Here is a 14,614-nt window from a genome sequence, read left to right as displayed (position 1 = left end):
AACATTTACACTGAGTACAAAACATTACACTAATATTGAGTTTCACCTCCTTTTGCCCTCAGAATTATTTGGGACATGGACTACAACAGGGTTCCCCAACTTCTATTTATCCGCTCAAGAAAAAAATAGTCCCGCAGCTGACTAGATGATCCCTGGACTACAAGGTATCGAAAGGGTTCCACAAGGATGCTGGCCCATATTGACTCCAATGCTCCCCACAGTTGTGTCAAGTTGGCTGGATGTCCTTTGGGTGGTGGACCATTCTTAATACACAAGGGAAACTGTTGTGATTGAAAAACCCAGAAGCGTTGCAGTTCTTGACTCTCTTACCGGTGCGTCTGGCTGCTACTACCATGCCCCATTCAAAGGCACTTATATATTTTGTCTTGCCCATTCACCCTCTGAATGGCACACATGCACAAATGGAATTAACCAGTGACATCAATAAGGGATCATAGCTTTCACCTGGATTCACCTGGTCAGTCTGTCATGGAAAGAGAAGGTGTTCATAATGTTTTGTTCACTCAGTGTCTACTATTTTTCTTAATAGTATGCTTCTCTAAATATTTGTGAGTGAGTTGAGTGTTTGTTTTGTTTCTGGTTTTGATATTGTCCTTTGTACAGTACATATGAGTAAGTGAATTAAAACATTGTTACAGATTAAAGCCTTTGACAATGTTTAAATAAATCAAATATATGAGTAGATACTCAGTAGACAAGCACTTTTCAATAAATGTTGTCAAGTAATTGAATCGTACAACCTGATTTTGTAATGGAGATTTATTGAGTAGTCGTCTCAATTAGTTACAAGGCGGCATAAATAAGTGTTATAACACAACATAAGTAGACCATGAATGAACAAACAAGTCAGTCATTCTTTGGTCAGCACCCTTCCTAATTAATTCTCAAGATCACCTAAAATCCAATAGAAATACATTGAGGAAGTAGCTAATAAAAAGACAGTCAACAGCACAGGAAAGAGCTAAATTAGTGGTCAACAAACAAAACAATGAATTTGTATGACTAAAAAGGCACAGCAAAATAAACCAACCCAACAAGTCCTGAAGAGAGAGGTACTGGGTGTTGAACTGGGCCCTGGACAGTAACCATGATATTGCACCAATGACTGAGATATATTCATCCAAACCTACAAGCAGGATTTCAACAGGATCTAAATGTACTTCTGTGTTTTTACAAACCCGGGAAATTCTCAAAACACAGATTAAAATCCATTCAAGTGTTGTGGAAGAGAGGACAGTAGTAAAGTAAGACAAAAAATAATACAAGATGATTCCTCACACATAACCCTAAACTCAGCTTGTGTACCGCACTACCCCAATTTAGAGGTGAATGATTATTGCTCATGGTTTAGTCAAACACACACATGCGTGCTAATACTCTCTTACACACCCTTATAGTATCAAACACACATACAGTGCAAACACTCGCACCCAGGCACTCTGATATATGACTCCCAAAATATGTCAGATACAGTATTAAAATCTCTTCAGCGATTGTGATGAGAGTTGAGGCTAAAATTATCCAAATCTCCCTGCCTATTCACTGTTTACACCAAGTCCTGCTGGCTCATCAGTTTGATTATCTCACGGTACATCTCCTGGGGGGCATCCAGGCCCCAGATGAAGTCCAGGTGTTCCCAGTGCTCGATGTGGCGGTGGTACACCAGGTTGGAGACCTGGGTGAGCAGCACTGCAACATCCTTAGGGTCAGCAAGTGTGTCGTGACCTCCGGACCACAGGGCCGTAGGCACCTTCATGTCCCGGATGTTGTACAACGGAGGGGTCGACTGGAGGAGGGACAAGAATGGACTAGATGTCAGCTAAAGGCATTGACTGGTCATAACGGCACAGTGGATATCGAGCAGTAAAGATAAGGTACTTTCAGAAAGAGGTTGTAGCTTCGGAGAGCTTTGGAAAACAACTTGTGTGAAGTGATATGTGTGTACACTGAGAACACCAAACATTAGGCACCTATTACCGTACCCTGTTGAAAGGCACTTAAATCTTTTGTCTTGCCCATTCACCCACTGAATGTCACACATACACAATCCATGTCCTCCCCTTCATCTACACTGGTTGAAGTGGACTTAACAGGTGACATCAATAAAGGGATCATCGCTTTCACCTGGATTTACTTGTCTGTCATGGAAAGAGCAGGTGTTCTTAATATTTTGTATACACAGTGTACATTGGTAGACTAATGAGCTCTGAGCTGGCCTTGCCTGGTTATAGTGAGCCATGTTCCCTGCTCTCCCATAGTCATACGCCATCAGCTTTCCAACATGCACCGCCTGTAAAAAGAATACACATAAAAAAAATACTTGTCTCAAGATAGCTGAACAGATGGTGGTACTGTATGTATAGGTAATACAGTATGTCCAACAATATGTCAACTTCAGTAAAGTTAAAGTTGTCTTCGGTAAATCTGCTATTGACCTTTACTCAAGGATCGGGCAACAAATAGGTGTGTGAGTCAGTGTGCAGCAGGAATGTCTGTGCCTCACCTATTCACACAGTGGAATGTCGATGATAGTTGACTTGGGTGTGAGACTGAGGTAAATAATTATTTGTGACACTGAATAAGCTGAAAAATAATCTCTTTGAGATCAACTATTTCTGTCCTGAGTAACTGTTTTTGCTCTGTTGCTTGTGAAACCAAAATGTCAGTATCGGTTTGATAACTGTGGTTTGACAAGTGCAAACTCATTCTCGATTCAGACTGTGTTGACCACACCCCAGCCTCACAGGATATAGGTAAAATTATAGGCCTGATATCTACACTATAGGCCTACATGACAGTTTTAACAAACAGGGGTTGGGATGGGATCTGTACTGTAGGTTTGAAGAAGTGGAATCATATTGGAGGATGTTTTGAGAAGCTCCTCTCAGGTATGTTCTTACCTGAGACCAGTGGATCATGTTCTGCACTGAGGTGCCTGCTGGGCAGTGGGAGATGTACACAGGTGTGCGAGTCTGGACAAAAAGAGAAATGAACATCTTCACCAAACTCATACAGTGCCTATATAATTGGCTTGAGGTTGAAGGCTTTAGGTTTAAGGAAGTCCACAATAGTAATCATGTAAAAATCACTTTCAAAAAGCAATCAAATGCGAGCGCTGTGGAACACACCATGTTGAGGTTCAGCTCATCAAAGCCACAGAGGACAAAGAAGATGTTTCCACACAGCTCACTATGAGGCTCCTTACTGCAGAATTTGGTAGCAAACCACTTGATGAGAGAACTCTGAGGCATGAAGTCCCTCTTCCCAAATAGATCCTAGGATATGGAAACCAAACAATGGATTAGCATTAGTCAGTATTGAAATATTTTCAAAGAATTCTGACAGATCGATCAAGATAAAAAAAAAAAATGATGCCCAAGTTGGGTTGAAAAAGGAAACTACAGGTTAGACTTATTGTATGAATGAATTGTGGCATAATGCAGTTTAAGTTAGAAAAATAGCCTTTGCTACTCACCCAAATGAGGAAATCGGGGAAGCTGGAGAGCTTGGTTATGGGGCTGGCAGTAAAAGCCACGGTGGCCACTGGTGCCAGGCCGAAGAACATCTTGATTTTGCTTGCCAGCTCAGGCATTGAAGAGAATGCAACAAAAGCTACAGGGACAGAGACATACAGTCAGATATGTCATGGTTTAAAAACAGGGGCGCAACTTTGGTTTAAGAAGTGGGGGGGAGGCATTATTATTATTATTTTCTATCCAGTCGGATAAACACTCCAAACAGCCTACCCGACTGCTCGGAGGCATGCGCATGGTCCTAAAGGACACCGTTGCCTCGTTTTGTATCACATTCCAATGATAAAACTGGGGGGACAAAATGCAATTTCAGAATGTGTCCCTCCCGTCCCCAGTGAAAGTTGCGCCCCTGTTTAAAACTGTAAACCATAGTGTAGTTAACGGTGTCAAACTACAGATAAGAAATATACTGCTTCATACTGTAATATAACACATTTAACTAAATCAAGCCGTCTCACCAATAGTGGTTCCCTGAGAGTGGCCTACATAGTAGATCGTCTCCTGGCCTGTGGTCTTCAGGATGTGATTGACCACTGCTGGCAGGTCCTTCTTTGCCATCTCATCATAACTGAAGAATAAGAACAGAAGAAACTCAGTGAATGCCATAATAAGACTACTTAAATAAACATTTCAAATAATATATTGTATTTCTATTACAACCTCTTGTGATTCTATTGGTAAGCACAGGGAATATACACTGTGTACAAAACATTAGGAATGGATGGGGTATTTGTGCCATTCAGAGGGTGAATGAGCAAGACAAAATATGTAAGTGCCTTTGAATGTTTGGTTGGGTAGTAGGTGCCAGGCGCACCGGTAAGAGTGTGTCAAGAACTGCAATGATGCTGGGTTTTTCACACGCAACAGTTTCCCCAAGAATCGTCCACCATCTAAAGGACATCCAGCCAACTTGACACAACTGTGGGAAGCATTGGAGTCAACATGTGCCAGCATCCATGTGGAATGCTTTCGACACCGTATATAGTTCACGCCCCAACAAATTGAGGCTGTTCTGAGGGGAAAAGGGCGTGCAACTCAATATTTGGAAGGTGTTCCTAGTGATTTGTACACTCAGTGTAGATCCAGGTTAGGCGCATAGCAATGGGGTGAATAGCCGAGCGAGCAAGGATCAGTAGAAGTGGAATAAATCTCTCTAGCTACCTGAACTGCCAGAACTCGTCGTGGTCAGGGCTGAGTGTGAGGTGTCTCCTGGACCAGGTGCTTCCCCTGCTGTTGCCGATCCAGACGTCGTAGCCAGCGTCGGCTAGCAGGTAAGCCAGGCTGGTGTTGGGCAGGTTGGTCACCCAGTTACTCCCCGCAGCTAGGAGACCGTGCTGGAGGAACACTGCAGGCTTGGGATCTAGGAATATGAGAAAAAGACTACATTACGCATAATGCTATAGGATGAATACTGTAACAAGATATGGAAGAAATACTAAGTGAGGAGCTGTCACGCCCTGACCTTAGAGAGCAGTTTTATTTGTCTATTTGGTTAGGTCAGGGTGTGATTTGGGTTGGGCATTCTATGTTTTCTTTTTTTTTTCTTTTTGACCTCGTGTGGTTCCCAATCAGAGGCAGCTGTCTATCGTCTCTGATTGGGAATCATACTTAGGCAGCCTTTTCCCCACCTAATGCTGGGGGTAATTTATTTTCTGTGTGTTTGTGAACTCTACGGTTGCGTCACGTTCAGTTGACCTGTTTTTTTTCTTTGTGAAGCTTTCACTTGATTAAAGAGTTGGAATCACATGCCCGCTGCGCCTTGGCTCATTTATGACAGGGAGTTTGAAGACAGTGAACGTGACAGGAGAACCTTATTCCAAGCAAGGATCATAGGCAAAGCCCATGTGGTAATGTATAGTATTTCTCCAATCTTCTCAAACATGGTTGAAGTATCCATTCACATTCCAACATGCCCGAAACAACATAAACGGAAAGTGTATAGTTACAAAAATGGTTAGTTATAAAAAAGTATGTTCTATTCATAATTCAAGTGTTGTGTTGATTGTAACCACCAGGAGGGGGTGTCTGTCTAAGCTATATCCCAGCCGTTCTTGTGGCCCTGCACTTTTTCTTTTTTGGGAGCTTTATCGCTACGATCTGTCAGAAACAGGATGTGAGCGGGTCCTTTCGGTAGCACAAACAGACCTTTAGATGATAGGATTGTTTGACTTCATACCAGCCATTCCTCCCTCCCTACCCCTAGGTTGTCTCAAATGGCAACCTATATATAGTGCACTACTTTGGGTTCTGGTCCAGGTCAAAAGTAGTACACTACATAGAGAATAGGATGGCATTTGAGATGGACCCCTAGTCTGCCCTGCAGCCTAGACTGCCTTGTACTTGTACTAGGCATTTCAACCATAATGCAGCTGTTTGCAAGAAATCTACACTATCTCTCCTAGATTGAACATCAAAGATTTCCAGCAATAGCTATTCTAGCTAGCACGATTTCATATCAAAATTCCATTTGGGGGCTGAAATAATTCCAGCTCTGCTGTGTTCCTTTGAGATCCAGACGCTCTCCCGTGTGACCAGGGGAAGTGGGACAACAGGAAATGAGATGTTCTCCAGCCTATCAGAGAGCTCCGCTGCCTATCTTACTGGATGTGCGGCTGCTGCCACATACTACTGAGCAGGGAGTATGAGGCATCAAGAGATACAAACAACATGATGGCTCTTTACTTATTTAGAGGATATCAGAATGTATTATTGAGATTTTTAACTCCCCAGACGACCTCAGCCCTGGCATATCACATCGTATTGGGCGTATCTTTAAAGTGGAACCCCTACCTAGTTGATGAAGCATTTCTAATGACAAATCACTGTCAATATTAATACTAAACTGAATGTACATTTTAAATTGTTGGAGAGGGGCAAATTAAGTACACAGCATTCATTTACTGATTCATGTTTTGGAAAGTAATGCAATGGAGAAAGCAATGGCGAAAAAACAAGAGCGGGGCCAAAGCCAGTGTTTAATACTCGAAGGCACTTACATTCACCTACAGAGAGATCTGTATCGATAACATTAGTTATTGTTCAGAATAATATGAGACCCTGTGTTCAGGAAAAAGCATTGTCTATTGCCTCTGAATTTGTTTTTACACAAGTGGGTTCCCACGATGAGATTAGTGTGAGGTTTAGCACTCACTTTGCTCATTAATAAAATATAGGTGCCACAAAGGAAAGAGAAACTGAATACTGATTTGTAGGAACTGGAGAGGGACAGTGGCAGTGTCTGACAGAAGCGGTGCATCACAGTATTTAGACTAAACTTGTAAGAGAACAACTTCCTCTTTACAAGAAATCTAAAACTTTTAATACCATGGCGCATTCCTAAACATACTCAAATCACGTAGCAAACAGTTTGCTCCTCATTACTGTCACTATTACTGTTCCCATCACATATTGAAAATAAGCTGTAATTACAGTACATTGTAACAAGAGCTTAATAAATGAGACGCTGGATGAACGTTAGCCAAGCTACATTTGAAACAGCTCAAACTAGGGACGGATTACGAGAAATGCCAAACAAATAAAAACTCTACAGAAATTAAATTCAATCATAGACTGGGTTCAAAATGATTAGCATAGAGGTGACCTATTAGCAGATGGACAACCTCACTGGATGCATGTGATATTATAGCTTGTGATAACACGAAAAGCCAGGAGTAGGCTGGGCGGTGCAATCTCAAAATATATAAATGGATTCCTCCTCCTCCGCTCTCCTCAAGGTGACTAATGCTGAAAACCACTTCTCTTTGGATCCTGATTCAGTACTAATGTTTGACAATGTGAGAAATATCAGCACTTCAGATGTTAGATAAGGTCTGTCTGTGTTGGTCTTAGATATGTGGATCTGATTACAGGGCAGAGAAGTAAGGGATAAACAAACACAACTAAAATAAATGAAATATATACAGCACCAGTCAAAAGTTTGGACACACCTACTCATCCCAGGGTTTTTCATTATTTGTACAATTTTTTTACATTGTAAAGCAGAATTGAAGACATCAAAACTATGAAATAACACACATGGAATCAAAAAAGTATTAAACCAATCAGAATCTATTTATATTTGAAATTCTTCATTCTTGGCATTCTCTCAACCAGCTTCAAGAGGTAGTCACCTGGAATCCATTTCAATTAACAGACAGGTGTGCCTTGTTAAAAGTTAATTTGTGGAATTGCCTTCCTTCTTAGTGCGTTTGATCCAATCAGTTGTGTTGTGACAAGGTAGGTCTGGTATACAGAAGATGTGGTAAAAGACCAAGTCCATATTATGGCAAGAACAGCTCAAATAAGCAAAGACAAACAACAAACAACAACAGAAAAACTGTCCTTTGGTCTGATGATTCCAAATTTGAGATTTTTGGTTCCAACAGCTGAGTCTTTGTGAGACGCAGAGTAGGTGAAAGGATGATCTCCCCATGTGTGGTTCCCACAGTGAAGCATGGAGGAGGAGGTGTGATAGTGTGGGGGTCCTTTGCTGGTGACAGAGTCAGTGATTTATTTAGAATTCAAGGCACACTTAACCAGCATGGCTACCACATCATTCTGCAGCGATACACCATCCCATCTGGTTTGTACTTAGTGGGACTATCATTTGTTTTTCAACAGGACTATGACCCAACACACCTCCAGGCTGTGTAAATGCTATTTGACCAAGAAGGAGAGTGATGGAGTGATGCATCAGATGGCCTGGCCTCCACAATCACCCGACCTCAACCCAATTGAGATGGTTTGGGATGAGTTGGACCGCATAGTGAAGAAAAAGCAGCCAACAAGTGCTCAGCATATGTGGAAACTCCTTCAAAACTGTTGGAAAATAATTCCAGGTGAAGCTGGTTGAGAGAATACCAAGGGTGTGCAAAGCTGTCATCAAGGCAAAGGGTGGATACTTTGAAGAATCTAAAATCTAAAATATATTTTGATTTGTTTAACACTTTTTTGGATTCTACATGATTCCATATGTGTTATTTCACAGTTTTGATGTCTTCACTATTATTCTACAATGTATAAAATAGTAAAAATAAAGAAAAACGCTTGAATGAGTAGGTGTGTCTAAACTTTATACTGTATGTATATACAGTATATTTTAAATCAATTATTCAATTATCTTTAGGAGAAAATTAAGCTGGATTTTTGGTCACAATTCAAGTTGGTCACGAGATGTCCCCCCATGATGACAGGGGGGCATGAGTGAAAAGTTTGGGAAGCACTGCATTAAAACCCTTTGGTGCACACCTTTACTGTCCTTCAGGCCATGTGGGATCCTGTTGACACTGAGGATGTAGAGGTCTTCTGTGACGACGTCATGCTCCTCTGCTGGGTAGCCCCAATGCCTGATGATCTCACTCTGTGGAATAGAAAGAAGACAAACAAACTGTCAAATATATTTTGAATTCTGACATAATGGGGATCTCTGGTAACACTTTATTTTACAGCCCCATTATCACTGGTATTCACATTACAGTAAAATTAAAGCAGACAATTCTTCCCCTGTTGCATTCCCTCTCACCGCCCCCTCCCAGATATTATCTATATATACGCTACTCTGGAACTTCAAAGAAAGTGTTTGAGCCTGTTGGTTCCAGCCGGGCCTGCCATGCGATCTAGCCATGCATAATTAAAACACACCACCATTCCCCCCCCCTCCCTCTAGGCTGCCAGTCTGCACATTCTACTGACTCTGGGCCACTTAAGGATAAACCTGCTGGTTCGACACACCGAGGTCATCTCAGGGGTGGAGGGAAGGATTGGTGTTCTGCTCTGACTCATTTTTGTTTCTGGTTTTACACAGGGAAATGGCTGAGTATGAAAAATAATGTAATGTCACGTGACCTCAGTATGGCGAGAGATATTGAAAGGGTCTGTGCTTGCAGGCCAACAATGGGAAATATGTTTTCTCATGTGAGAACTATTCGTACTGGTAATTGTATTAGGCTTATATCATTGATAGTGTGTAGTTTCCAATGACAAATACTGTATACTAACTATAGACACACTAGAATTAGGATTAATGTCATTTTGTTACTATGCAGTGCCTATAAAAGATACGAGGTTAACCACTGACATGTACCAGGCCCAAATCCACAAATGTTGATTGTATCATTGGCATACCTCAGAATAAACATACATTATATATTTTCTGAAAAAGTGTGGTGAAAGAATTTGATTGACTGCCATGCCACAAAATAACCGTTTCATTTAACACTTTTCCCAACTTACAGGGACTCATTTTTATACTGCTTTTTATGTTTAGTTAGGTCAGATCTCAGACTTAATGTTTTAATGTTTTAGTCATATAATATGGGTGTGATATTGTCCTATCTAGTGATAAATATATGCTGAAGTTTAATACATGACAGAGAGATTTCCTTTCGAGTGACCTTGCCCAAGCCTCAGTATCACATGTTTTGACTTTCCTTGAGATGACTTATGGGATATATGGGGGACAAAGTGCAGAATGTGGGCAAAGCAGAACTCCCCCCATGTGAGGTAACCACCATGACTATTATTTGCTCATGTTGGCCCAGAAGATTGCCTAGTTCTATGAATAGTTAATGAGCCCTGTGACCTATGAAGTCCAGTATTGTGTTCAGTTATCTATGGTCGGTATTAAAACAGTTTGAAGTCTGTCTGGAAAAACTGTGTGGATAAATACAATTTCTCAGTATTTGTCCACTTTGTTTCTGAGAATACAGTTGGTCTGTTATTGATTTTTAGCCAACTCACAATATTCATGTTGACCTCTGGGTCCAGTCCTTTTTTGTCTTTCAGCAAGGATCTCTGACACTGGACCGCCCCAGTGGTCAGGAAGGCCATTAAAAGTAGTATCCACACCATCTTCAGTCTGAAAAACATAATACATGTGTTATAAACCTTCAGAAGTCTCTCCGACCACATTATGTCAGAACCTATTCAGCATCGCACAGAGGCATCATGCCCATTTAAAAAAAAAAAAAAAAAAAGTTTAATTTACAATTACTACTAGCAATTTTATGAAGTTGGCTTTAGCTAGCCCAGATAGGTTCCCAATCTCCCAACATAAATTAGAGCAGCTAGCTTGTCTATCTATCTTACCTGGTATGCCTGCTGGCAAAGTTGTTAGACTTTAGGAAAGCAAGCAATAACTAAATGTACTGAATAAGACATTCCATTCAGTCTTTTACCCAGATTTTAGCAGAGATGCAAAAAAGAAACACCAGTCAGGAGGATACTGACAGCTCAAGATGTATGCTTAGATATGCAGAAATATAGACCTATTTTAACATAGAATTAAGCATAATGTTTATGGCTTTAAGTTGCAGGTGTTTGAAAAATGCTAAATTCTCCAACTTCCGGGTAGGGGGCCTAGCCCCCCTCCGGACCACCTCCAGCCATCCTCACTTTCTTTATGCCCTTTCAGATGTTGGGGGTACAAGACAACCCTGGCAGTACACACCTACTTAAATATGAGCATATATCAGAGACTTTATACATTCAATTTTATGTTTCATTGCAATCTTAATCTCTCATTGACAGACTAATTACACAAGATATACAGTGGGGCAAAAAAGTATTTAGTCAGCCACCAATTGTGCAAGTTCTCCCACTTAAAAAGATGAGAGAGGCCTGTAATTTTCATCATAGGTACACTTCAACTATGACAGACACAATGAGAAAAAAAATCCAGAAAATCACATTGTAGGATTTTTAATGAATTTATTTGCAAATTATGGTGGAAAATAACTATTTGGTCAATAACAAAAGTTTATCTCAATACTTACTTATATACCCTTTGTTGGCAATGACAGAGGTCAAACGTTTTCTGTAAGTCTTCACAAGGTTTTCACACACTGTTGCTGGTATTTTGGCCAATTCCTCCATGCAGATCTCCTCTAGAGCAGTGATGTTTTGGGGCTGTTGCTGGGCAACACGGACTTTCAACTCCCTCCAAAGATTTTCTATGGGGTTGAGATCTGGAGACTGGCTAGGCCACTCCATGACCTTGAAATGCTTCTTACAAAGCCCCTCCTTCGTTGCCCGGGCGGTGTGTTTGGGATCATTGTCATGCTGAAAGACCCAGCCACGTTTCATCTTCAATGCCCTTGCTGATGGAAGGAGCATTTCACTCAAAATCTCACGATACATGGCCCCATTCATTCTTTCCTTTACACGGATCAGTCGTCCTGGTCCCTTTGCAGAAAAACAGCCCCAAAGCATGATGTTTCCACCCCCATGCTTCACAGTAGGTATGGTGTTCTTTGGATGCAACTCAACACTCTGTCCTCCAAACACGACGAGTTGAGTTTTTACCAAAAAGTTATATTTTGGTTTCATCTGACCATATGACATTCTCCCAATCTTCTTCTGGATCATCCAAATGCTCTCTAGCAAACTTCAGACGGTCCTGGACATGTACTGGCTTAAGCAGGGGGACACGTCTGGCACTGCAGGATTTGAGTCCCTGGCGGCGTAGTGTGTTACTGATGGTAGGCTTTGTTACTTTGGTCCCAGCTCTCTGCAGGTCATTCACTAGGTCCTCCCGTGTGGTTCTGGGATTTTTGCTCACCATTCTTGTAATCATTTTGACCCCACAGGGTAAGATCTTGCGTGGAGCCCCAGATCGAGGGAGATTATCAGTGGTCTTGTATGTCTTCCATTTCCTAATAATTGCTCCCACAGTTGATTTCTTCAAACCAAGTTGCTTACCTATTGCAGATCCAGTCTTCCCAGCCTGGTGCAGGTCTACAATTTTGTTTCTGGTGTCCTTTGACAGCTCTTTGGTCTTGGCCATAGTGGAGTTTGGAGTGTGACTGTTTGAGGTTGTGGACAGGTGTATTTTATACTGATAACAAGTTCAAACAGGTGCCATTAATACAGGTAACGAGTGGAGGACAGAGGAGGCTCTTAAAGAAGAAGTTACAGGTCTGTGAGAGCCAGAAATCTTGCTTGTTTGTAGGTGACCAAATACTTATTTTCCACCATAATTTGCAAATAAATTCATTAAAGATCCTACAATGCGATTTTCTGGATTTTTTTTTTCTCATTTTGTCTGTCATAGTAGTTGAAAATTACAGGCCTCTCTCATCTTTTTAAGTGGGAGAACTTGCACTATTGGTGGCTGACTAAATACTTTTTTGCCCCACTGTATAGTTTATTGGTTAACCAAAATGATTGCAATCCAAATGTTGCTGTCTCCACTACTAATGTTCGAATTTAAAAAAAAACTAGTCGGCTGCTATCTCTTCTCTTTACCACGAGATCTGGCCTGATACTGTGTTCACAACAGTTCAAAGTTAGTCATTTGTTTGTGTAATATATCAAAAGATGTTTGCATTGTCTCAAGAATAAAGCACTAGATGATCAATTCTACAAATATTGCTTGAGTGGCTCCAGACTTAGAATAGACATTGGACTATTGATGGAGTCTCATAACCGATTAGTTAGAGAAAAACAAACTGAGTATGAAGCCTTCCAGTCAAAAGAGCAAAACATTAATTTGTATTAGTTGTTGTGAAGAGTTTCAGATAACTGTGGGAGTAAACTAGATATAACACCAAGATGTCCATAAGGATGTGAAAGTAACAACAATCTCTAGCCTTTACAAAAACTCTGACCCAATTACTACATTATTAATTCAGCATTTATTTTACCCCTGATCTTTTGTTTTCCTGCACATTATTCATAAACTAAGCTTGCCTTGAAACTCTTAGTTGTGGAGATTCAATACAAAACTATGACATATGTGGACTGACTATCTAATTAGACCAGCATGCGTTAAAATATGAGTAGGTTATGCTTCAGTAGGCTGTTGTAGACATTTACATTTCACAAGGTGGTCTCTACTCACTGACACTAAACCTGTACATGTCTAAACTATTACATCACAGGGCAGGCATATATGTGATATCTGGAAAATGTAGGCTATACATTTGTATCAGTGGCGAATATATCCCCATAAATGTATTTTACGATAGCTACAATGTGTCCATGTGCAAACACTTACCCGGACAACTTCTGCTGTGTAGAATAATAATACTGTATTCTTGGTTGGCCAAATGAAGAGGAAGTCACAGGAGCTGCAGCGTGATAAAACGTCAGAGGCTCCCTACAGCTTTTGTTGCCGATTGGGCTTGTAACGAACATTGGGAAAGATTAAATGCTGATGTAATCTTTCCACCCTGCTCTAGCCTAATTAATCAGTCCTGTAGATGTGGCAATGACAATACTGCTGACAGTGCGATTTTGTAATAGAAACTAACGTTTATTTTACTTGAATAAACTGTTTTTTCCATGCATCCAAGGGAACATTTTGGTCGGCCAACAGCCATTCATCTTTAGGCTACTATGTGAAATCTGGCTTTACCAAACACGCGCAACGAAACTTAAAAAGTAAATTATTTGTGTATTGCCAGCAACAGTTGTTTATAGTTTAAGTTGAACTCAATGTCACGAGTTCTTATAGTTGGTGCAGGGTTGACATGCAGTTTATGCGCTTGTCTTCTGCGAAGAGAAATGCCAAACAAAGTTATTGTTGTCTGGGACAAATCGCGAGGAGCAGGTAAATTTGTCAGTTGCCGCGGAAGTTGTTACATTGTATTTAAATCAAATGTATACGAAGCGTGCTACTTGAGACGAGACTTTCACATAATTATAATTGGCCAAATTAATTTATATCGTTACAATGTCGGCTGCGTGCTTATTATTCCACAGATAACAGTAAAAAAGTGAGGGCCAATTGTGACGTGAGATTTTTTTTTACCATACATTTCAACCCTTCCTGCTCCTCTCAGTGGCATCTCAGTACTTCTTTTGAAGGATAAATCACAAAATATTGATGATGACATTTGACTCTAATTCATAGGCTATCTCTGCTGCTGTTGACCTCCCTGTGACTTCCATAAACCCACATGCAGATGTTTTGTTTGAATTGACATGGAACACTATTGAAATCTCATCAGTAAACTATTATCAAGTCTGTCTGTTGATATGTCATTAATGGGGCTTGCGAAGCAAGAATCCCCACTTCAAATCTTCTACATACTTCTGACTTATTATTTAAACAATAAGGC

General features: G+C 40.7%; 2 protein-coding genes across 4 annotated transcripts in view; one reads left to right on the top strand and one right to left on the bottom strand.

The window, feature by feature from the left end:
* Nucleotides 1-765: 765 nt before the first annotated feature.
* LOC110498985 (lysosomal acid lipase/cholesteryl ester hydrolase) lies at nt 766-13,944 on the bottom strand. Its single transcript, XM_021575755.2, has 10 exons — nt 13,549-13,944; nt 10,293-10,410; nt 8,802-8,913; nt 4,716-4,914; nt 4,013-4,122; nt 3,497-3,633; nt 3,150-3,296; nt 2,922-2,993; nt 2,243-2,311; nt 766-1,807 (listed from the first exon to the last, which is right to left on the bottom strand). The coding sequence occupies exons 1-10, from the start codon at nt 13,686-13,688 to the stop codon at nt 1,568-1,570; spliced, it is 1,344 nt and encodes a 447-aa protein (XP_021431430.1). The 5' UTR covers nt 13,689-13,944; the 3' UTR covers nt 766-1,567.
* Nucleotides 13,931-14,614, top strand: part of LOC110498987 (renalase) — a 57,791-nt gene continuing 57,107 nt past the window's right edge. For 2 of the 3 annotated variants that reach the window (XM_036955822.1, XM_036955823.1), the window contains exon 1: nt 13,931-14,103. In XM_036955822.1, the coding sequence (XP_036811717.1) occupies nt 13,989-14,103 (115 nt within the window). In that variant the 5' untranslated portion in view covers nt 13,931-13,988. The remainder of the gene's footprint in view (nt 14,104-14,614) is intronic. The other variant, XM_036955825.1, reaches the window with a different exon arrangement.

The sequence above is a fragment of the Oncorhynchus mykiss genome, chromosome 20 (genome assembly GCF_013265735.2).
Source record: "Oncorhynchus mykiss isolate Arlee chromosome 20, USDA_OmykA_1.1, whole genome shotgun sequence".
Taxonomy (NCBI): Eukaryota; Metazoa; Chordata; class Actinopteri; order Salmoniformes; family Salmonidae; genus Oncorhynchus; species Oncorhynchus mykiss.
Note: the sequence above shows the minus strand (reverse complement) of the source record. Positions and strands in the feature narration are given on the sequence as shown.